The sequence below is a fragment of the Manacus candei genome, unplaced genomic scaffold, assembly GCF_025592945.1.
Source record: "Manacus candei isolate 608988 ecotype Guabito, Panama unplaced genomic scaffold, ASM2559294v1 h1tg000139l, whole genome shotgun sequence".
NCBI lineage: Eukaryota > Metazoa > Chordata > Aves > Passeriformes > Pipridae > Manacus > Manacus candei.
In genome coordinates, this window is record NW_026138187.1 from 403,590 (window position 1) to 425,555 (window position 21,966).

Consider the following 21,966-nt stretch of genomic DNA (forward strand, 5'->3'; position numbering starts at 1 on the left):
TGGGGCCATGGGAGCGATGCTCCCCCACCCCTCCCAGCCTGATTGTCCCCCTCTGCCTCCAGCTGTGAATTTCCAGGCTGATCTGGCAGATCTGACCTGTGAGATTGAGATCAAGCAGAAGCTGATTGATGAGCTGGAGAACAGCCAGCGGCGCTTGCAGACCCTCAAGCATCAGTATGAGGAGAAGCTGATCCTACTGCAGAACAAGATTCGGGACACGCAGCTGGAGCGGGACCGGGTCCTGCAAAACCTCAGTGAGAACCACCTCACCTGTGGGATCCCACCCCTGCAGCATCAGGCCCCAGTTCCTACTCCTGCCCAGCTGACGCAGAGTCAGAGCATCCACCCCTGGCATGCAACACTGGCTTTGGTAGAGTTCTGTCATCCTCTGCCTCTGCTCAAGTCCCTGGGACCCCCCAAGACCCCACTTGTCTTGCTGTGGGAGCAGGACCAGTCAGCACAGAGCTCTGGACCCCCCTGGTGCTGGAGAAGGATGGCGAGGCAAAGCCTCTTGTAGCGCTGAGCACCACTTCATGAGCCCCCACCACTTCAGTGAGGACACCTGGGGAAACTGAGGGGCAAAAGACCCTGTGCTGTGGCTGATGTCCAGGCTAAACAGGGCAGGGTCACCCATACTGTGGCTGTGGGTCTCAGTCTGCAGCTCTGCCAGGAGACACAGCTCAGCCCAGCAGTCTCCACCCCGTGCTGGGTCTTTCCAGCAGGATCCCCAGACAGACCCCAACCCACAGGAGGGTGAGGGGGGGCTATGGTGGGACAGGGAGGAAGCAGTGCCTGGTGTGTCCAGGCAGGGTATGCGGGTGCAGGAGGATCCCAGGGTGCGTGGCTGTTGCAAACCCTCTCCTCACCCACCAGGCACCATGGAGTGTTACACAGAGGAGAAAGCCAACAAGATCAAAGCAGACTATGAGAAGCGGCTGAAGGAGATGAACCGGGACCTGCAGAAGCTCCAGGCAGCCCAGAAGGAGCATGCTCGCCTGCTCAAGAACCAGTCCCGCTACGAGCGGGAGCTGCGGAAGCTGCAGGCAGAGGTGGCCGAGATGAAGAAGGCAAAGGTACCTGGGTGTGCCAGGGCAGGGAGGGATCCCCTGAACAAGCCTGGCTTCCCGCTCGGAGCAATGTTTTCCACTCTGGTGGCAAGGGCAGAGCATCTGTCTGCTGGGTGGGCGGGTGCCCCGGGGCAGTCGGGGCACACGGGACCCTCCCTTGCAGGTTGCGCTGATGAAGCAGATGCGGGAGGAGCAGCAGCGGCGCCGGCTGGTGGAGACCAAGAGGAACCGGGAGATTGCACAGCTCAAGAAGGAGCAGCGCCGGCAGGAGGTGAGAACCCAGCTCGCCACGTGCCACCAGTGTGCCCGTACAGGGGGGCTGGCCTGGCTGGGGGGGTGGTGTTTGTCCTGCTCAATAAATACTTCAGGTTGGTGAAGCTTGGGGCCCTGCTGTGCCCGTGACCTCGCTGGGGTCTGTGCAGCCCCAGCACAGCACACCTGGCTGGGTGGTTCCTGAAGCCTTCCCTCAGCTTCTGCTGTGGTTGTGGGGGATGCTGTGGGCTCCCTCCCCTGCCATGTGCGGGAGTCAATGTGCAGTCAGGGCCAGCTGGAGGCTGGGAACCTGCTCGCTGTTAGGATCAGGAGTGAGATTGTGCTAAAGGGAGCCCTGGGACTGAAGCTATCACTGGGGTGAATGGACAGGACCCCAGGGGTGTCTTTTTTCTTTCTCTCTCATGCAGTTCCAGATCAGGGCTCTGGAGTCTCAGAAGCGGCAACAGGAAATAGTGCTGCGGAGGAAAACCCAGGAGGTGAGGGGAGTGGGTTGTCTCCACACAGGTCCCAGACCCACCATACAGGGCTGGGCCCCCAGTGCCTGGGTCAGAGAAACCCTGTCCTTTAGACAGGGCCAGCTCTGGGAGTGGGGTTCCCAAAAGGGTGGGAGGGGTTTGGTGGCTCAGGAGCCATGTGGGAGATGGTTGCAGGCAGCAGCAGAATTCCTCATCCTGGACAGCAGAGCCTGGTGGCAGGGGTGGGGTATGAGGGAGGAGAGGGAAACCCATGAGGCACAAATGTCCCTGGGCTTTGGGTCTACAGAGCTGCCGCTCTTGGTCCCATGGGGACTACAGAGTGACATCAGCAGGTTTGGGCTGGGTGGGGGTGCCCAGCTGACACCCTCTCCTCTGCCCTTCCTCGTGGGCAGGTGTCAGCACTGCGCCGTCTGGCCAAGCCCATGTCAGACCGGGTGGCGGGCAGGACGAGCCAGAAGCCGGCTATGCTGGACTCGGGCGCAGAGGTCTCGGCCAGCACCACCTCCTCCGAGCCCGAGTCCGGCGCTCGCTCCGTCTCCAGCATCGTGCGCCAGTGGAACAGGAAAATCAACAACTTCCTGGGAGACACCTCGTCCTCTGTGAACGGGGCTCGGCCTGCCAGGTCAGGGCAGGGCCTGGGTGGGTGGACAGTAAGGCATCCCAGAGATCCCCATGCCTGGCTTTTGGCTGGTGGCAGAGGTTGAAGGCTGGCTTCTTAGTGTGCACTTGACCTGTATTAAACTAATGACCCTCTGACGGGCTGTGCTGGCAGAGTGTGACTGACTGTCACCTGGGCTTGAGCCCAGAGCTGGCCTTCCACAAGGATTCAATGCCATGGCACAAACCCTACTGGGCTCATCTCTTTTCCCTCTTTGCTAAGGGGCAATGGAAAAGTTGGGCAATCCACAAGCAGATGGCTCCTCTACTTCTGGCCAGTCAAAGCCCTGGCATCCTCCTGGGGCAAACCTAGCTCTCCAGCACAGTGTGGCTGGCTGCCTATGTGCCTGTTCTCCCCCTCTGGCTGTAGGAAGAAGTTCCCCAAGAAGGGCTCAAGCCAGACCTTCAGCAAAGCCGCCCGCCTCAAGTGGCAGTCACTGGAGCGGCGCATCTTCGACATCGTCATGCAGAGGATGACCATCGTCAACCTCGAGGCGGACATGGAGAGGCTCATCAAGGTGGCCGTGGTGCTGGGGATGGAGAGGGCCGGGTGGTGGGTGCAGGACAGGGGGATGGCTGTGCAGACAGTGCCAATCCCCCTTCCCTTTTCCCCCAGAAACGCGAGGAGCTGTCACTGCTGCAGGAGGCGTTGCTGGGCAAGCGGGCGAAGCTGCAGGCGGAGAGCCCCATGGAGCAGAAAGGGCTGCAAGAGCTGAATGAGGAGATTGAGGTGCTGGGGGCCAACATTGACTACATCAACGACAGCATTTCAGACTGCCAGGCCACCATCATGCAAATTGAGGAGACCAAGGTGGGCAGTGGGACTGGGCCCAGTTGTCAGGGGGAGAGTGAGAGCATCTCTCTGTGGCAGGAGCATCCTCTGAGCTGTGTCACACTCGCTGGGGCTGCACCCACACAGTCACTTCTCATTAGGTGGTTAATTGTGGAGAGGAGTGCTGGCAGGTCCTTGCATGTCCCTGGACAAGCTGCTGTCATCCCACTGCCCTGGAATTGTAGGGAAGCTGTGGCCCCCCATCCTGCCCATGGTGCTTCTGGTCACTCATCCCCATGGGAGCTTCATGTGCTGGAAATGTCCCAAGAGGACTGGATTTTTTCCCAGCAGAAACTATCCAGGTTTTGTGTCCGTTTGTGACACTGGGTGTGCCATTGTGCAGCTCCTGATCCCCCTCAGTGTCTGAAGCCCAAAATGGAGGCTGTGTGCTGTCCCTGGCTTGTCCCCTGGGGGATTGGCAGGGAAGGAGAGCTGCTGTTAATTCACACTAGGCTTTGGATTGTGTATTCAGGTGAGCCTGGTGTCTGTTTGGTGTCTAATTAAGTGTCAACCCCAGAATTTCTGTAGCAGTGCAGAAACCCTGCAGGTTGTGTTGGACAACCCCATGGCCAGATCTCCCCAGTAGCCACTGGGCAGACTGGGGAGGACGAGTGTTGGACTGGGCAGTGCTTGCAGGATGATGGAGGTGCTGTGTTGGCCATGGAGCCCCTTCTGCCCATCCCGTGTCCAGCGGCAAAGCTCCGCTGCTGCAGCCAGCCCTTGTCTCTCCGTGTTTCAGGAGGAGCTGGACTCCACGGACACCTCGGTGGTGATCAGCTCCTGCTCCCTGGCCGAAGCCCGGCTGCTGCTGGACAACTTCCTGAAGGCCTCCATCGACAAGGTGCAGGGCCAGGCTGGGGTGTGGATGTGTGACAGGGTTTCTCACAGGGTGCCAGGGTGGGGACTTGGTGGTGGGGACCTGTGACACCCGCCTGAGCCCCGGCTTGGCTGTCCTTCCCCAGGGGCTGCAGGTAGCCCAGAAGGAGGCCCAGATCCGGCTGCTGGAGGGGCGGCTGCGGCAGACAGACGTGGCCAGCTCCTCACAGAACCACGCCATCCTGGACGCCCTACGGGAGAAGGCTGAGTCCCACCCCGAGCTGCAGGCGCTGATCCACAACGTCCAGCAAGGTGGGCCCTGGGCTGGGCGTGCGTATCCTCAGGCCAGGTGTGCTCATCCGCTGGCCTGTGGGGTGGGGTGGGGTGGGGTGTCCACCCTGTGCTGGCCCTCCAGGAAGCACCTGGAGGTGCCATGGCTGGGATCCTTCCTCGAGGGTGATGCTGGGTAGGACCGTGTGCCCTGGCCACCAGAACAACAGGGACAAGGAACGGGGTCACCCCTCACAGCTGCCTGGGGTGTCCCCTCCACCGTGTGGCTCAGATGGGGCTGGGGACAGTGGGGTCCCCTCTGCGCTGCTGATGCGCTGCCTCCCTCTCACACAGAGAACGGCTACACCAGCACGGATGAGGAAGTCTCAGAGTTCAGCCTGGCTTCAGATGGGAGGTAAGCACCAGCCTGGTGCTGCCTGAGCTGGTGGTGCCTGGGGCAAGATGCCTGGTGCTATTCAGGGGACCCTGTGGATGAACAAAGCCCCGCCGGAGCTTTTCTGTGGTGCCCAGCCCTTGGTGGGGGGAGCAGAGATGTCTCTTGGACACCAGTGGGGAGTGATGTGGTCATTCCTTGGAGAAAGGGTTCTGGGAGCAGGGGGTAAACCAAGGAGTCTAGTGGACCAGTGGCACCAGCTTTCTGAAGAGAATTTGGCAATGAAGATCTGTCTTTGCTCTCTTCTCCTTGCAGCATCTCCCAGTCTTTCACCATGAAGGGCTCAGCAAGCCAGGATGACTTCAAGTTCAAGGTTAGTTGGCCTTTTTGTGTGGCCCTTGTCACAGGGACTGGGAGGAGGGATGGAAGGATGTTCAGCAATGCTCCAGGCCTCTGCTCTGTGGTCTGAACCTTGGCGAACCAGGCTTAGCATAGGCAGTATGGCTGATCCCTGGATGGAAGGAACCAAGATCTCCTGGTACTGTGGTCCTGAGATGCCAAAACTTGGGAAACACCCACCACATCAACCCTGCGGATCTGAGTGGCATCAGGGAGGACCCTGTGCAGGGCAGAGGTGGAGGGAAGCAGCTAATGTTCTGTATAGGCTGTCAGTATGTTTGTTCTGAGCGTGCAGAGCTGGCCGTGATGGGCATCCCAGTGTGACCTGGGGGAGCTCAGCCTCCTGTGGCCAGAGAGCACGAGCTCCCCACCCCACAGCACTGGCTGCTCCTGCTGCCCAGCCCTGAGCCCTCTGCCCTGCTCTAGGGAGAGCCCAAGCTCTCGGGGCAGATGAAGGCGGTGTCAGCTGAGTGTCTGGGACCCACGCTGGACGTCTCTACCAAGAACATCACCAAGTCCTTGGCATCCCTCATGGAGATCAAAGAGGACGGGATCGGCTTCTCCATCCGAGACCCCTATTACAAGGAGAAGGTGTCACGCACCGTCAGCCTGCCCACGCGAGGAAGCACCTTGTGAGCATGGGGTCATGGGTCTCTGGGCACTGGGAGGCTCGTGGAGGCATGGGCCAGCCCATGGGAAGCTGTGTCTGGCCTGTGGAGATGGAGAGGGGTGAAGGTGAGCCCAGTCCAGCATCTATCCAGGCTTGGCTGCAGCAAGCAGTGGTGGATTTCTCCATCGGGACTTGGAGAGTGTTTTAGGAATATGTTGGTATCCTTTGCAGATGGAGAGGAGGGTGCTTCAGGAGGAGGGAAAGAAGGGGGGGTTTGAAGGTCCCCAACTCCCTGCTCTTGGTTATCAGCCACCTTGGGCTGCCAAAAGCCTCTGCACTCAGGGCTGCCTCGAGGCATCCTCTGACTGTGTGATTGTGACTCCAGGGCAGCCCAACTTCTATTTACTCTTGTGGGGGAGGACACGGGTGTTCACTGTGGAGGGATCCCAGTGCAGGGCAGGCACCCACCCTGCTCTGTTCCCTCGCTTCAGTCCCAGGCAGTCTCGAGGCTCAGACACTTCTCCCCTGACAAGGCGGAAATCCTACGACCGTGGGCAACCTGCCAGGTGAGCCTGGGAGAGACGGTGGTGTGGCTGGGGGAGGCTGGGTGGCCCAGCTGAGTGGGGAAGGATGCTGTCTGGGCAGCTCTGCTGGGCCCTGCTGGTGCCAGGTGAGCAGCTCCCGAGTCATTCATGCGTCCCTCTGATCCTTCCCGGCTCAGGCCTGCAGACATTGGCTTCACACCTCCCTCCTCCCCTCCCACCCGCCCGCGCAACGACCGCAACGTCTTCTCCCGCCTGACGAGCACCCAGAGCCAGGGGTCTGCCTTGGATAAGTAAGTCCTGCTGGGGTGGGAGTGTGTGAGTGAGGGGGACCCAGACTGTGACAGCACACACGTACCAAGCCCTGTGGGGGCAAAAAGGAGCACCAGGACTTGGGTTGGCTCCAGCCAGTTGTCCTGTCACCACTTTACCTCCCCTGCTTCTCCCTGTGAGGGAGCAGCTGCTGTGCCAGTGCTGTGCTCCTGCCCACTGTGCCCCCTCTGAGTTCACACTCCTGGCTTCTGCCTGGAGACAGGACAGTGCCAGACCTGGGGCCCTGGAAAGGCGATGGAACAGGATGGGGTGAGGGGGTGAGGGCTCACAGGAAACTGATGGACTGGCATTCACCCACAAATGCTGCTCCAGCCTCCCCCAGGTTGGGTGCTGCCCTCAGCTTGGACACTGTTAGCAGCGCCGGCGTTCCCTGATGGAGACCTGCTGTCTGATCATCACATGCCCTCTGCTCCTCTGCTCTCCCCTGGTTCTCCATGTGTGCTTCTCTTTCTCCCTCTCTCCCCTCCTCCTCTCTATCCTACACTGGCTTGGATGCAATAACAATCCTCCACCTCTGACTCCACTGCTGCCTCCTCTAGTCTGGGTTTTCTCTCCCATAATCCTGCTAATTTTCTGCCCCTAGGTCTGATGACAGCGATTCCTCTGTCTCGGAGGTGCTGAGGTATAGACAACTTTCTATTTATTATCCCTTCCTCCGCTCCTCCTTTCTCTGTCTCAGGTGCCTGCTCTCCCTGTCCCCACATGCTCTGCCTGCACCTTGCTGCTCTCCCCCCCCTCCCAGCTCGTGTGTCTGTCCCCTCCTGGCATGCCACCTCTAGTGCCTGATGTTGTCCCCTCGGTTGCAAGTTAAGAGCCATTCCTGCTTGGATCAGCCCTTGGAAACACGGCGCTGGGCTCACCTGCAGGCACTGCCTGGTTTGGGGTTGGCAGCATGTTCTCCTCCATCTCTGATGGGTTCTTGCCAGCCTGAGGCCACCATGTCCCACACCTTCCCCAGCTCTCCAGCAGGACGGTGGGGTGGTAGGGAAGGGGACAGGTAACCCTGGGTGCTTCCAGTGTGTCCTTCGTGTAAGCTTCTTCCAGGCAAATATCTCAGGTTCTCCCCGTGCCTGGTTGTGCTTCCCTGGTGCTGAGCTGGGGAAGGTTGATCTCTTTCCTAAAGGAATCCAGTCAGATTGTGGTGCAGAGCTCAGCCTTGGGGTCAAGGTGCTCCTGGGCTTCTCCCACTGCACCCACCTGCCTGTGGAGGTTTCCCAACACAAGGGCCAACTTTCCCCCATCCTTAAGGAACATCAGCCTCATTGTGGCCTTCCAGTGCCTAAAGGGGCTTATAAAAAACAGGCAGAGTGACTTTTTACAGGGGCAGATAGTGACAGAACAAGGGGGAACAGTTTTAAACTGAAAAAGGAGGGATTTAAAATATATGTCAGGAAGAAATTTTTCCTGTGAGGATGGTGAGGCCCTGGCACAGGTTGCCCAGAGGAGCTGTGTTCAAGGCCAGGTTGGATGGGGCTTGGAGTAACCTGGTCTAGTGGAAGGTGTCCCTGCCCGTGGCAGGGGGGTGGAATGAGATGGTGTCTAGGGTCCCTTCCAGCCCAAACCATTCCATGATTCTGTGAGCAGCTCTCCAGCACCTGGGTGTCCCCTCACTCTGCCTGTGCCCTGAGCTCCTGCAGGCCCCCAGTCGCTGGGGGAGTGTCACCAGACCAGTCTGGGCTGTGTCACTTTGAGCAGTTTTTAGTCAGGCAGACACACACAGTCAGTGGAAAACATCTCACCCCGCGCAGTCAGGATTTCCCCTTGGACTCAGTGACACTTTGAGACTGGTGGAGGCACCGGGAGTCAGGGGAGGGCTGTTGGGTTGGCATTGCTAAGTGCAGAGCTGAGGAAGAACCATCACATGCATGTGATTCCCAAACCCAAATTAATGAGCCTGTGCTTATCCTCGTGACTAACGCAGACCTTGCCCTTCCCCAGCCCCACACTGCAGTTTCCCTGCCTGTAAGAAGAAACCAGCCCAACCTGGGGTCCCTTGGCTGTGGGTGGCTGTGCTTGCTGACCAGGCACACCAGGGTCCCAAGGGTCACACATGGAAGGGTTGGGCTGGTGGTCCTCAGCACCCTCAGCATGTCTGAAGTAGAGGGGATTGGCAGGTGCTGTGTCCCCTGGGACAGGCAGCAGTGTCCCTTGGAGGCAGGTTTGGCAGGGGGAGGTTCTCCTGCCCAAAGCTAGTAGTGGTTGGAGGAACAGCCACTGTGACAGGGATGTGGGGTGCAAAAGCTGGTGCTGCCCTTTGTCACCCTTGTGGTCTGTGTAAAGGAGCAGGGCCCTGTCTCCAAATGTCACCAGCTACAGGCTGATGGCCCCCAAGGGACTGGGGTGCTGATATTGGTGCCCTGAAACGGTTATCCCAGCAGAGCTTCCAGCTGGAGAGGGGGCAGTTTGTCCCAAAATAGACCTTAGGGCCAGTGAGCTGGGTCTCCTGACCTGTCCTGAGTCTCTGCTGCCCAGGCACGAGAGGTTTAGGGGGAGAGCAGAGGCCACTGGGCAGCCTCCCCCTTTCCCAGTCTATTGCCGGGGCAGAGGTGGGAAGGGGCTGCCCCTGGGGAGACTCCTGGGGTTTCCTGCAAAGACCTTGGCTCAGACATGCCAGGTTCAGCTGGGCAGTGGAAGATGCTTGGTGTGAGACAGCTCTCCCATGCCCTGGGACTGTGGGCACAGTGCCTCTCCAGCCCTGCACTGTACCTGTTCTCTCTCTCCCACGAAGGGGCATCATTAACCCAGTGGGTGGCACCAAGAATGCCCGGACAGCCCCACTGCAGTGTGTCTCGGTGGCAGAGGGACACACCAAGCCTGTGCTCTGCCTGGATGCCACCGACGAGCTGCTCTTCACGGGGTCCAAAGGTGCGTGGTGGGCAGAGGGGGCGGGGAAGGTGCGGATGCTGTGGGAGCAGGTTGGCACTGGGAATGTGGGAAGTGCTGAGCACTGTGGGGACTGTCCCTGTCTTCAGCGTTGAGCCCTTCCCTGCCCCAGTGCAGGGGCTGGCTGGCTCCTTTCCCTCTGGGCCTGTGGGAGGGGGGAGATGCTCAGAACAGACGTTGTCTCCTCGGAGGAGACCCGCCCTGACACTCTGGGGAATGTTCTTCCTCCCACAGACCGGAGCTGCAAAATGTGGAACCTGGTGACGGGCCAGGAAATCGCCTCCCTCAAGGGTCACCCAAACAATGTGGTTTCCATCAAGTACTGCAGCCACACGGGGCTGGTGTTCACCGTGTCCACGTCGTACATCAAAGTGTGGGACATCCGCGACTCCGCCCGCTGCATCCGCACCCTCACGTACGTCCCCTCGGCTCTGGGAGACCCGGGGCACTCTGGGCATCTCTGGCTTTGCAGGAGCCGGTCCCAGGACCTACAGGGGTTGGGGACAGGGCCAAGTAACAGCTCCTTTAGTGCCAGTTTGCAGTGCTGCTTCCTTAGGGAACAGGGAGGTTGTGGGAGAATTTGGGGTGAGGAGAGCCATGGGGACCTTCTGCAGAGAAGGCTCAGGATCACGGAATCACAGGATATGTTGAGTTGGAAGGGACCCATCAGGGTCATTGAGTCCAACCCCTGGCCCTGCACAGGACACCCCAACAATCCCACCCTGTACCTGAGAGCATTGTCCAATTGCTTCTTGAACTCAGGCTTGGTGCTGTGGCCACTCCCCTGGGGAGCCTGTTCCAGTGCCCAGCCACCCTCTGGGTGAAAAACCTCTTCCTGATATCCAACCTAAAGCTCCCCTGACTCCACTCCAGCTGTTTCCTCAAGTCCTGTCATTGGTCATGAGAGTGAAGAGATGGGTACCTGCCCCTCGTGAGGATACTGAAGACCACAATGAGGTCTCCTCTTAGTCTCTTAGTCTCTTCTCCAGCTGAACAAACCAAGTGACCTCAGCCATTCTTTGGCTTCCCTTCCAGACCCCCATCCTCCTCTGGACGCTCTCTAATGGCTTAGGTTTTTGTATTATGGTGCCCAAAACTGCTCCCAGAACTTGAAGTGAGGCCACCCCAGTGCAGAGCAGAGCAGGACAATCCCCTCCCTCACCCAGTGATGCTTTGCCTGATGCCACCCAGGACATGGTTGACCCTCCTGAATCACATTCAACTTTCCATTGACCAGGACCCCCAGGTCCCTTCCTGCAGCTGTTCTTCAGTCCTCCTGTTCCCCAGTCTATACACACAGCCAGGGTTGCCTCATCCCAGGTGCAGAATCCAGTATTTTCCCTTGTTAAGGGTCAAGAGCTTTGAAGAGGTTTTGGAGCTACTCTGAGAGTGGCCAGGAGAGCCAGCAGCCCCAACAGCATCGTGGCTGGGTAAATCTCAAGCTCTCCAGTGGGGAACTCAGATCTCTGTGAGGAGTTTGAGGACCAGAAAGGAGCATGGAGCAGGCTGTAGCTGTGGCTGCCAGCTTGAAGTAGGGCTCAAACGTTAGGGGAGAGTATGGTGGACCAGAGTTACCCACTCACTCTGGCCCAGAGCTCCTTTCTCTGTCCAGCCTCAGCTCATCTGCCTTGACCTGAAGGTGCTTTCCCCTTGGTGCAGAGGTCAAGACCTCTGCTTCCCTATGCTGGATGCCAGCACTCACCAGGTCTTCCTGTGTGAAGCAGAAAGGAGTGGGAGGAGAGCAGAATGGCCCTCAGATGGAAACCAGGGCCCCATGCTCTGTGTCATGCACAGACCCGACATCCTTGGCTGCCTCTGCAGGCTGGGCACTGGTCTGGGGGACAGAGCTCCTGTTGGTCTCATTGTGGCCAGAGGGACAGTTCCTCAGTGGCTCTGATCTCCACTCATCCTCCCCCCTTGGCCTCTCTCTCTCCTCTTTAGATCCTCTGGACAGGTGATCTCTGGGGACGCCTGTGCTGGGACCACCACCCGCACGGTCACCAGCGTGCAGGGGGAGCACCAGATCAACCAGATCGCCCTCAACCCCACGGGCACCACGCTCTACGCCGCTGCCGGGAACGCCGTCCGCATCTGGGAGCTGAGCAGGTGAGGGGGGTGCTGAGCTGGGCAGGACACCTTGTGGGGGCCTGAAATTATCCCCCTGGGAAAAGTGAAAGCCTTTTTAGTAATGGGAGTTGACTGGAATAAGGAATTTCAGGACCCTTTCCTATGAGACCTGAGGAGTGATGAGCAGCACTGGAGCTACTTGGGGTGGGGGCTTTGTCTGTGCACTGGGCAGAGCTCAGGAGAAAGGGGGAAGACAAGTGGGATGAGCAGCACTACCCCCTGGTTTTGCCCTTGCCCTCCTACCTGCCTATTGGGCACTGAGCTGCACACCCTGTGCTGCAGCCTGGGCTGTGCAGCCAGATGTTGGCACACTTTCAGGCTGTGTAGCCAGATGTTGGCACACCCCCAGACTGCCTTCCTTCCCCAGCATCACTGGGAATGAGATCTCCCTGCCCACTATCCCCCGAAGGGAATAACCCCTCCTGTGGGGCTCCAGTGCTGGGTGAGGGGTGGATGGTCTCTGCCTGGGAGGGCCTTTTGGAGGAGCTGCAGCACCCAGGAGGGGGCTGACCTCTGCCCTTGAACCCAGGTTGCAGCCTGTGGGAAAGCTGAGCGGCCACATCGGGCCCGTGATGTGTCTCACAGTGAACCAGACAGCGAGCAACCACGACCTGGTGGTCACAGGTTCCAAAGATCACTATGTCAAGGTACTCTCTTCCTTGGGGATCAGCACCCCGTGTCCTGTAGGGAAGCCCAGATGTTGGCAACCCCTGAGGTCTCTTCTCTCCTTTTGAAAGCTGAGCCCAGATTCTGGTTTTGCCTCTGTATATGAGGTTTTCACTTGTCTCCTCTTCCCAAATCTTGCCTTTTGCTTGGTCCACAATGCACCTTCTGAGAAGGATTTGCATTTCTCTTGTCCCTCGGACTCTGTGGCTGGGACTGACCTGTGATGGCCGACCCAGATGAGCAGCTCACCCTGTTCTGCTCAATTCTCCCCCCATGCCTGATATAGATGCTTTGTGCCTGCTCAGTCACAGCTCCAGCACAGCAGGAGCCTGTCCCTTCATTTCAGGTTTTAGCAAGTTGAATTAGAGCTGGCACCAGGCAAGTGAGCAGGGATGGTGAGATGGTGAGACAGGATCCCACTCAGCTGTCAGCTTGGCTTATGGGGAGTGTAAAGGCTCACCAGGAGTAAAATGCAACAGAGTGGGGCTGTCCCTGGTGACAGATCTCCTCTGGTGGTGGCAGGACCCTCAGCCCCAAAAAGCCTCAAGCTGGCAATGCCCACTCCCCTTTCCAGCACCATTCTGGGTGCCCTGAGCCTCGAAGACAGAGGTCCTCAGGAGAGGGCCAGCTCTGTGCCCAGTGCCATCTGTGCTCTGTTACCCACTGCTCTTCCCCAGGTGTTTGAGATCACGGAGGGCATGGTGGGCAACATTGGCCCAACTCACAACTTCGAGCCCCCTCACTACGATGGCATCGAGTGCCTGGCCATCCAGGGAGATGTCCTCTTCAGCGGCTCCAGGGACAACGGCATTAAGAAGTGGGATCTGGAGCAGCAGGAACTTACCCAGGTCTGGAGGGGAGCACAGCACCAGTTCTGCAGTGATGTGGGGCAGAGGGATGTTGCTGCTGGGGTCTGGGGGGGACCCTTGTCCAGGGATGTAGTGCCAGCGTCCTGCATGGAGCTCACCAGGGAGGACATTCCTGATGCTGGGTTGGGTGTGGGTGAGGGCACTCAGGATTGCCAGCTCCCCCACAGACAGGCTCAGGACCAGCTGTAGTGCGGGGGGTTGTGTTCCCCTCTGAGTTCAGGATGGTTGTCTCCGGCCCAGGGGAGAAACCAAGCCCTGACTTTTGAGTCCATCCCCTTGGCTCCTAACTGGGCATCACCAGTCCCACAGTCCCAGGGTGTCACTGAGGACCCAGCTGACCGGGTTGGGGGTGTGAGGCTGCTGGTGGTGCTGCAGCTGAGGTTGGTCATGACCTCTGCTCTGTGCCCATCCCTACAGCAAATCCCCAATGCCCACAAAGACTGGGTCTGTGCCCTGGCCTTCATCCCCGGCCGCCCCATGGTGCTGAGCGCCTGCCGAGGAGGTGTCATCAAAGTCTGGAACGTGGACACCTTCACCCCAGTCGGGGAGATCAAGGGGCACGACAGCCCCATCAACGCCATCTGCACCAACTCAAAGCACATCTTCACTGCCTCCAGGTGAGCCTCAGGCTTTCTGCCCCCACAGACCCTGGGAAGGGGGAGACCCTGGGGTTGAGCTGTCACCCCTGGGCCTGGGTGGGTGTGTGCTGGGTGGACAGGGAGTGGGGAGGGAGGGAAGGGGAGAGTCTCACAGCTTTCTAGTCCCTCCACGCCTTCATCTCCTCTTGCCCACTTTAGCCTGCCCATGGCACGGCCTGCCCACCACGGTGACAAGAGCTGTCCCCAGCCATCCCCTGCCCACTCTCTGGTGACGCCCTGGGTTACCCCCCATGCAGGGACCCCTCTCCCCCGGGGCTGGGCATCCCCTGCTGCTCTTGGGGAGCTCTTTGGCAGCAAGACTCTGATACCCTCTTTTCGACCATGTCCCTTTTTTCCCTTCCTTTTTCTCTGTCTCTCTCTGTCTCTCCTCCTCCCCACCTCCCATCTGTGCCACAGCGACTGCCGGGTAAAGTTATGGAATTACGTGCCTGGGCTCACCCCTTGCCTTCCACGACGCGTCCTTGCCATAAAGGGCCGTGCTACTAGTCTGCCTTGACCCTCCTGCTCTTTGACTCTCTTGCTCATGTGCTCTTCTTCTGTCTCTCCTTCCCTTTTCTCTCCATCTCTCCCTCCCTCTGTCCCTCTCACTGTCAGTTTTGCTCTTCTCTCTCTTTTTTCCCCTCTTTCTCTCTGGTCTGAGCTGCTTCTTCACGGTATGAAACTATTCTGCGTTTTTCCCCACTTGATAAGTCTTTGCTAGAAGGGACTTGTCCCCTTGTCCCAGCCATACCCCCTGCCTTGGTTTAATTTGCTTTTTGGTTTTTTTTTTCCTTGCCAAGTGCCCACATCCACTGTGGCAACTCTGTGGAAGCCGTGGCCTGCCCACACCTTTGCATGGATAGTGGGTTGGGAATCAGCAGCCACCCCCAAATCAGCCCGTGCCCCGGGGGGACTGAGCAGAACAGCTCCCTGGACATCAGTGCTGGGACCAAGGGGGGCAGGAGTCATGGTGTGGGGTCAGCCCTGGAGGTCACCATTTCCCTTTGTCCCCACCTGCTGCCAGTGGACTGAGCCCCATTGGGCCTGCCCGCTCCCCAAAGTGCATTGGGCATCCTCCTACCAAGGGAAAAGGGCCTGGAAGTTCTGGGGGCTGCATGCTGCCATGGGTGGGGAGGGGAGCATGGCCCCTCGTGGTCCTCCGTGCAGCGTCTGCGGGGCTCCTGCCCCAACCCCTGGGTCATGCTGTCCCTCTCACCTTTGTTCCTCAGCGACTTGACAGTGAAGCTCTGGAGTGGGAGGAGGTTGCCCGCGGGGTCAAACTAGGAACTGCAGAAAGACTGGAAGGCTTGGGAGCAGGGTGAAGGTCAGGGTGCCTCCCCCTGCTATTAGGACTCGCTCATCTACAGGAGCACTCAGCCCAGCACAGGGATTTCTTTGTGCCTGACCCAACGGGGTGGAGGATACCTCATGTGATACTTTGAGCACTGCCATCTCCTGTGGGGCACTGGCAGCTCTGTGGGGCACTGACAGCTCCACCTTCCCTCCTGCTGAGGTTTCTCGATGGCTCTCCGGTGACCAGGAAATATTTCATCTCTCCTCTCACCCATCCTGCTGTAAGGACTTCTGGGGGTCAGAGCTCCTTGGCTCCTTCTTGGAGACACCCAGTTCCCTCCTGCCACTGTGGGCTTGTGTGGCCTCTGCTGTGAAGTGCTGCTCTGGGGCTGGTTCCTGCAGGAGTCCTTCTCCACAACCACGAGGACATTTGGTGTCTGCTGGCCAGGACACAAGTACAGAGGTTGCTTCTCTGGAGCCATTACTCGTGGGACACCTCTCTGCTGTGGGGGCTGCAGAAGGATTTCCTGGTACTCCTGTTCTTCCCCATCCTCTGTCTACCTGGGGGCTGCATGTCCCCTGCAGTTGGAGGTGGGCACCTCTGAGCTCCTTTACCATGTCCCATCTTGGGAGACACAGCAAGCCTGGAAAGATCTCTGTCAGGCAACTTCCAGACAAACCTGCTGCAGTGCCCTTCGAAGTTCTTCAAGCCCCAGCTGTAACCCCAACTGCCCCATGGCTCTGGGCTCTTCCCCACGTGCCCACCCTGCTCTGCAGCGGGGAGGGATGGGCTGCTCAGCCCTGCTCTGGACACTGTGACCCCCAGCACAGGTTTGTGGGTCCTGCAGCGCATTAACTCCCTCGAGGTGGAGAAATGAAGCAAGAATGGAGGTTACAGGGCAAAACAGCCAAGGCTGGATTTGTCAGCCCCACTGCTGTGGCCTGTCTGTCCTTCCCCTGGGCTCTGCCCTCGGCCCTCTGCCTGAGTTGGAGCTAGCTGAGGTTGGGCCTGCTGGTCTCCATGGATCTGGGGATGGAGAGGGCCCAGCAAGGCCTGGAGCAGCTGGAGTCTGCTGTGCCAGGAGGAGAGTAAGGAGGGGGTTGCACACACTGGTCTCGCACAAGTCCCCTGACTCTCCCTGCGCTCGAAGGACAATCCTGCAGCAGATGCACAATCCCATCTCCATCCAGGAGTGTTTCCCCAAGGATGCACCTTCTCCAGCCTCCTTCCTCTCTCTCTCCTGTTCCAGGGGCTGGCAAGGCCCTGGTCTCACACTGGAGCTTCCCTCCATCTCTCCTTTGGCCTGTTGGACCATCCCCTGCTCCGTCCTGCCCTGGGCCACGCAGAGCTCTCACGGGGTGGCCAAGGAGGCTCCAGGATGGGTGCTGCCTCACATACTCTCCTTTCCCCTTTTTCACAGAAGAAGCAGCACTTGAACTCAAATTTAAGGATTTCTCCATGTGATCCCACCAGCACTGAACTGGGATCTTGGAGGCCAAGGGTTCCAGGACCTGCCCTATAAAGCACAGACCATTTCCCCTCTGCTCTCTCCAACCATGGTGACACCTGGACCAACCCCAGGTCATTTGCTGTCAGCCCTTGTTTTACATATTCTGGCTGGAGAATGGGGATTCCTCTGCATTGTGAAAGACAGGAGCACCTCTGTTGAATTGATGGGGTGGGGGGGTTGCCTTTTGGGGGGAAAATTCCATCCTACTGACTTGCCTTGTTGGAGGGCGTATGGCATGTGTGTGTGTGACCCTGCCCAGGACAGTCACTGGTCCCCTGTGATTGTGGCTGAGCCCTGCATAGCCAGGACTGATGAGTGTATTGAGGTGAGGAGCCCACCCATCCCGTGGGACCTGTGGAACTGGGGGCACAGCCAGAAATGTCCAGGGCACCTCAGCCACCCAGGAACACACAGACATGGGGGTCTGGAGGATGTGTCACCCCCCCAAGCCTGTCTGGGAGAGGGTTTCCCTGCTCATTCCTCAGCTGGTTTAACCTTTGCTTGGCCAGAGGGGGGCTGTGTGTATATGGTGGGGTGTGTTTGGCTGTAGCCAGCTGTCACGTGTGCATCAATGTCTGCACTGAGATCTGCCAGTGCCTGCCCTGAAATCTCCTGCTGCTCCTGCTGAAGGGGAGCTCTGGGGGGCCGAGGGTCGGACCTGCCTTGCTTTTCACCACCAGTTTCTTCCTGTGTGCAGGCTACAGGTGCCTGTTTAATACTCCAGGGCTGAGTGGCCAGTCCTGGATGTGCTGAGCATCCCTTGCAGCTATGGTCCAGCAGTGTGTTGAGGGGCTTCAAGGCTCCTGCTGCCTGTGGAGGGAGGGAGCTCATACTGCAGCACTGGCATCCCAAGGTGGGGGTCTTTGAAGTGAGGGGTGTTGTGGTTTAGGGATGATTTTCTCCAATTTAGTACTCCCACTAAAACCATGCATGGCTCGCTCCCCCTCCCAGTCCCCTGCTGTGGACTGGAGAGGAGAACTGGAGGCACAGAAGGTAAAGATCATGGGTTGAGATAACAACAATTTACTGAAAAACATCAATGAGGGAAGAAAACAAACAGTAACAGCAAAAATATTAATAAAGAGAGTGATTCACATGCAAAATGCTCACCATGGAGCCCCTGACCTGACCCCCAGCCATGTTACCTTGACCAGAAGAGACCCCTTCTCCCTGGAAGAGAAGAAATGGATTCTGCCCCTACATATCTCAATGGCATCAGGGTACATTGTGCACTGGGCACTAAGGCCTTATACTCTTGTGGGTCTGATGTGCCATCACATCCACACAGTCCAGTAGATCCGACTGCCCCTTTCCTCCACCTGGCTGGAGGCAGGGCCCCTCTAGTCTTAGTCACAAATACTCATTACTCACTTCTTGTAAATATAAACTGGAGGTCCCTTCGAGAGGATCAGAAGGAACATCAACCCTCCTCTTCTGCCCGAGGACTTGCCCACTGGAAAGTGGAGTGGCATTTATCCTTGAAGAATTTCTGTGGTGGTTGTTCTTCCTCTCGACTCATGTACCCCTGCTGCTGGGGCAGAGGTGGGTTTTCCATCCCATTTCATGTCTTCTCTGTGGTCATGTAGGTAAAACCACAGGTTATCTCATAGTGTGTCCCCCCTCTCTGGAGCAGGGGGGCACTTGCTCCCAACAGCAGAGACTGATCCACACTGGCAGGGCGTCAGACATTAACTCTATAACTTGCTCAAGTCTGTCCACAGTCTTGGACAGTCTTTCCACAGCGGAGTTGCAGGTCAGTAGGGAGGAAAAAAGATGATCTTCATATTGCTGGAGTCAGCTAGTGACTGAGGCACTGTTTGTTCTCCTTCTTTCACTGACATCAATGCCAACGAGTTGGCGTACAATGATGGTGCACCCTGTACAAACTTCTGCCCCATGGATTGTGTGCACTGGACCTCCTCTGGATCTACAGGGGACTGCTTTTTATTTGAATCCCTGTAGATTAGCTCCAGCACAGCTGCTTCTCTCAGGCACTGGATACCTGTCTTTGTGGTGTTCCACTTGTCTCGGTGCACTGTTGGATCACCCTTGAGAGAACACCTTTCCCTCACACTTGACAGTGGCCTCCAGAGGCTGAGAGTGTCTGTCCTCTTCCCAATCCCCTGGTCAGTGCCCACATCCCAGCACAGGGATCCCAGCTGCTTGACTTCACTACTCTCTAGTTCCATGTTGTGGGCTGTGATATCCCAGCCCTGGAGCAGCCAGGTCACCAGGGGCTCTCCTGGTGACAGCTGAAATCTTTTCAGGTATCTTGCAGCTCACCAAGATGGGGATCAGGTGATTATCTCCGGCCCTGCCTCTTCCTCCTGTTCTGAGGGCCCTCCTTCTCTTCATCCCTCACTGTGCAAACTGATTTGGTCTTGGATTTCTTGTTCTGTGCAGGGGTGACTGTTACCAGCATGGATTGTTCCTCTGGCTCAGCTGCAGTTTGAGTGGCCACAGTGCCTGTTGCTCTGTTTTCCTCCTCCTCCCCCTCTGTCTGGTGCTGTCTGGTGACAAGCAGTGTCTGACAAAATAGCAGCCAGGGCCCAGCACGCAGCAATGAGTTGCTCCTCTCTGGAGTTGCCACAGCATTCTCCTTGCAAATATTCTGTTACTTTATTAGGGTCCTGTAGTTGTTCAGGGATGAACTTCCAAACCATTGGAGCAGAGAATTTTCCCCAAAACTGTCCCATTTTTCTCCCACTTCTGTGCCACTCATGACTACCCCTCCTTGGGGCAGATCTCTGAACAACCTTTGTAGAAATCTCTTGGCTCTAAACACAGCATAGGCTGCACTGAGGAGACCTGGCAGGCTTAGCAACAAGAACATGCTTTCCTTAACATCCAAAGGGAATTCAGAAGTCTCAAAAGCTGTTGTAACAGGCCTGAAGGAGTAAAAGGGGGTGAAAGGGTGGGGAAAATCATCCTCCCCTGTTCCCCCCCCCCAGGCTGGGTACTGTTATTAATGGACTCCCAAAGGTAAGAGTAGGAGAGTAACATTGAAAACACATCCCAAACGACCTTCATTGCTCTTGATGTTATCATGTCATAAACTGATATCCCACACTGCATCAACAAAGCGATTCTGATCCCTCTCCCTGCTCTGAAAAAGAGCACCTTGAGGAGCACATAGGGGAGTATATGCAGGGTTAGGTACCACGCCCCCATGAACAGACCAAGCAGCATTGTGACCAATGGCTCTGTCCCCAGTACAGCAAATGCTTAGATCCAATTTGTTTCCAACCTGTTCTGAGCAGATCTGTTGTTATCTCAACCCTTTGAGCCCCACCTTGGGTGCCAAATAAAGCTGTCCTGGTTTAGGACTGGTATTCTCCAATTTAGTACTCTCACTAAAACCATGCACCGCTCCAGGGTAAAGATGATAGGTTGAAATAAGAACAATTTACTCCAAACAGCAGTGAGAGAAGAAAACAAACAGTAACAGCAACAATATTAATAACAGAAGTGTACAAAAGAGAGTGATTCACATGCAAAATGCTCACCTAAGAGCTTAGCCTGCTACCACAGCTGGAAGAGACGACATTAGGTGGTATAAAATAACCTCAGGGTCCTGGCCATGCCCCCTCCTGGCTACTGCGAAAATTCACCCTGTCCTGACCAGAACAAGGGCAGGGGTGACAGTGATCCCATCCCTCTGTGTGTCTATGTGTGTGTGTATGTCTTAGTGCCTGTGTGGGGTGATGTTTCCCATGCAGGAGAGTGTTTCTGGGGTGTTGATCTGGTTTAGCTACCTCACGGTGCAAGCTGGGTGCTGTCATCGTTGGGTTTCGTACTGGGGATGGGGTGGGGAGGTTTTTTTTCTTCTTAATTATTGTTATTGTTATGGTTTTGACACTTGAATTCATCCTGGAGACACGTGGCCTCACTCCCACCTTCCTGCATGTCTGAGCCACCCCCTGTGTCCCCCTGCCTGCCTCCTCCTGGGCAGGGCAGCAGGACCAGTGTCCTGCTCCCCTGCTCTGCCAGCTCCCACCTTGGCAGTGGGATTCCTGCTCCCCTGCTCTGCCAGCTCCTACCTCTGGCAGTGGGATTCCTGCTCCCCTGCACTGCCAGCTCCCACTTTGGCAGTGGGATTCCTGCTCCTCTGCCTTGCCAGCTCCCACCTTGGCAGTGGGATTCCTGCTCCCCTGCACTGCCAGCTCCCACCTTTGACAGTGGGATTCCTGCTCCCCTGCACTGCCAGCTCCCACCCTTGGCAGTGGGATTCCTGCTCCCCTGCTCTGCCAGCTCCCACCTTTGGCAGTGGGATTCCTGCTCCCCTGCACTGCCAGCTCCCACCTTTGACAGTGGGATTCCTGCTCCCCTGCTCTGCCAGCTCCCACCTTTGGCAGTGGGATTCCTGCTCCCCTGCTCTGCCAGCTCCCACCTTTGGCAGTGGGATTCCTGCTCCCCTGCTCTGCCAGCTCCCACCTTTGGCAGTGGGATTCCTGCTCCCCTGCACTGCCAGCTCCTACCTCTGGCAGTGGGATTCCTGCTCCCCTGCACTGCCAGCTCCCACCTTTGGCAGTGGGATTCCTGCTCCCCTGCTCTGCCAGCTCCTACATCTGGCAGTGGAATTCCCCAGCCCAGCTGCAGCACTGAGATTTTGCTCCCATTGCTGGTGGGATGTTTGGACTGAGGCCTGGCAGTGTTGCTGTTCGTTATTGGGTTGATTGGCAGCCTAGGAGTGGTCCATCTTGCCCTTGGAAGGATGGGAAGGAGCCTGTGGAAGGTTTGGCTCAGCCCACATTCCTGCCTCTGCTCTCATGGATATTCTCTGTGGATGCAGGGAAGTCCTTGTCTGGGAAATGTCTGTGCAAAGCACATTGCTGGAATGGGCTGGTCCTAGCCCCCATTTTCCAGAGCCTGCTGCAGCTGTATGGCAGCAGGAACTGGGTGCTGTTAAAACCCTTGCTCGGGCTGGGAGTGGTCTGTGAGAAGCTGATTCTGGTGTGTGATGTTTGACTTTCCACTCCCAAAACGTAGTTGAGTCTAGATCCAGTTCCAGGCACTGAACATAAACAAGGGTAGCCCTGGAGCCCCCAGCTTGCCTCCTGCTCTGGGCTGGACCTCGTTCCCCTGGCACAGTGAGGTTTGGGAAGCTCTGAGCCACACTGTCAGTTTGGGGGGCAGGTCTGCCCAAACACTAAAGCACAAGGTCCCCATATGCAGGTGGGTTAGGAGGGGTGGCCCCTTGGACTCTGGCCCTTCAGAGCTCAGATTTGGGCCATGGGCTGGGACAGCTGAGGAGAAGGTGGGCTGGAATGAGGACTCTTTGCCTGCAAGTGGCCACGGGTGAGCTGTCCC

The 21,966-nt window shown here is 57.5% G+C and overlaps 1 protein-coding gene across 4 annotated transcripts in view; it reads left to right on the forward strand.

Annotated features, from left to right (window-relative positions):
* The window catches only part of KIF21B (kinesin family member 21B), a 43,534-nt gene extending 22,519 nt beyond the window's left edge, over positions 1 to 21,015 (forward strand). Inside the window, exons 14-35 of one of the 4 annotated variants that reach the window (XM_051771710.1) lie at positions 63 to 254; positions 874 to 1,073; positions 1,231 to 1,338; positions 1,748 to 1,816; positions 2,209 to 2,438; positions 2,844 to 2,991; positions 3,090 to 3,284; positions 4,045 to 4,146; positions 4,268 to 4,433; positions 4,746 to 4,806; positions 5,101 to 5,158; positions 5,611 to 5,816; positions 6,286 to 6,360; positions 6,516 to 6,629; positions 7,253 to 7,291; positions 9,398 to 9,534; positions 9,787 to 9,967; positions 11,494 to 11,658; positions 12,209 to 12,326; positions 13,023 to 13,193; positions 13,632 to 13,831; positions 15,082 to 21,015. In XM_051771710.1, coding sequence (XP_051627670.1) covers positions 63 to 254; positions 874 to 1,073; positions 1,231 to 1,338; positions 1,748 to 1,816; positions 2,209 to 2,438; positions 2,844 to 2,991; positions 3,090 to 3,284; positions 4,045 to 4,146; positions 4,268 to 4,433; positions 4,746 to 4,806; positions 5,101 to 5,158; positions 5,611 to 5,816; positions 6,286 to 6,360; positions 6,516 to 6,629; positions 7,253 to 7,291; positions 9,398 to 9,534; positions 9,787 to 9,967; positions 11,494 to 11,658; positions 12,209 to 12,326; positions 13,023 to 13,193; positions 13,632 to 13,831; positions 15,082 to 15,136 — 2,990 coding nt within the window. In that variant the 3' untranslated portion in view covers positions 15,137 to 21,015. Of the gene's footprint in view, positions 1 to 62; positions 255 to 873; positions 1,074 to 1,230; positions 1,339 to 1,747; positions 1,817 to 2,208; positions 2,439 to 2,843; positions 2,992 to 3,089; positions 3,285 to 4,044; positions 4,147 to 4,267; positions 4,434 to 4,745; positions 4,807 to 5,100; positions 5,159 to 5,610; positions 5,817 to 6,285; positions 6,361 to 6,515; positions 6,630 to 7,252; positions 7,292 to 9,397; positions 9,535 to 9,786; positions 9,968 to 11,493; positions 11,659 to 12,208; positions 12,327 to 13,022; positions 13,194 to 13,631; positions 13,832 to 14,269; positions 14,629 to 15,081 lie in introns of those variants that run through there. The other 3 variants (XM_051771708.1, XM_051771711.1, XM_051771709.1) reach the window with 3 other exon arrangements.
* Positions 21,016 to 21,966: the final 951 nt, after the last annotated feature.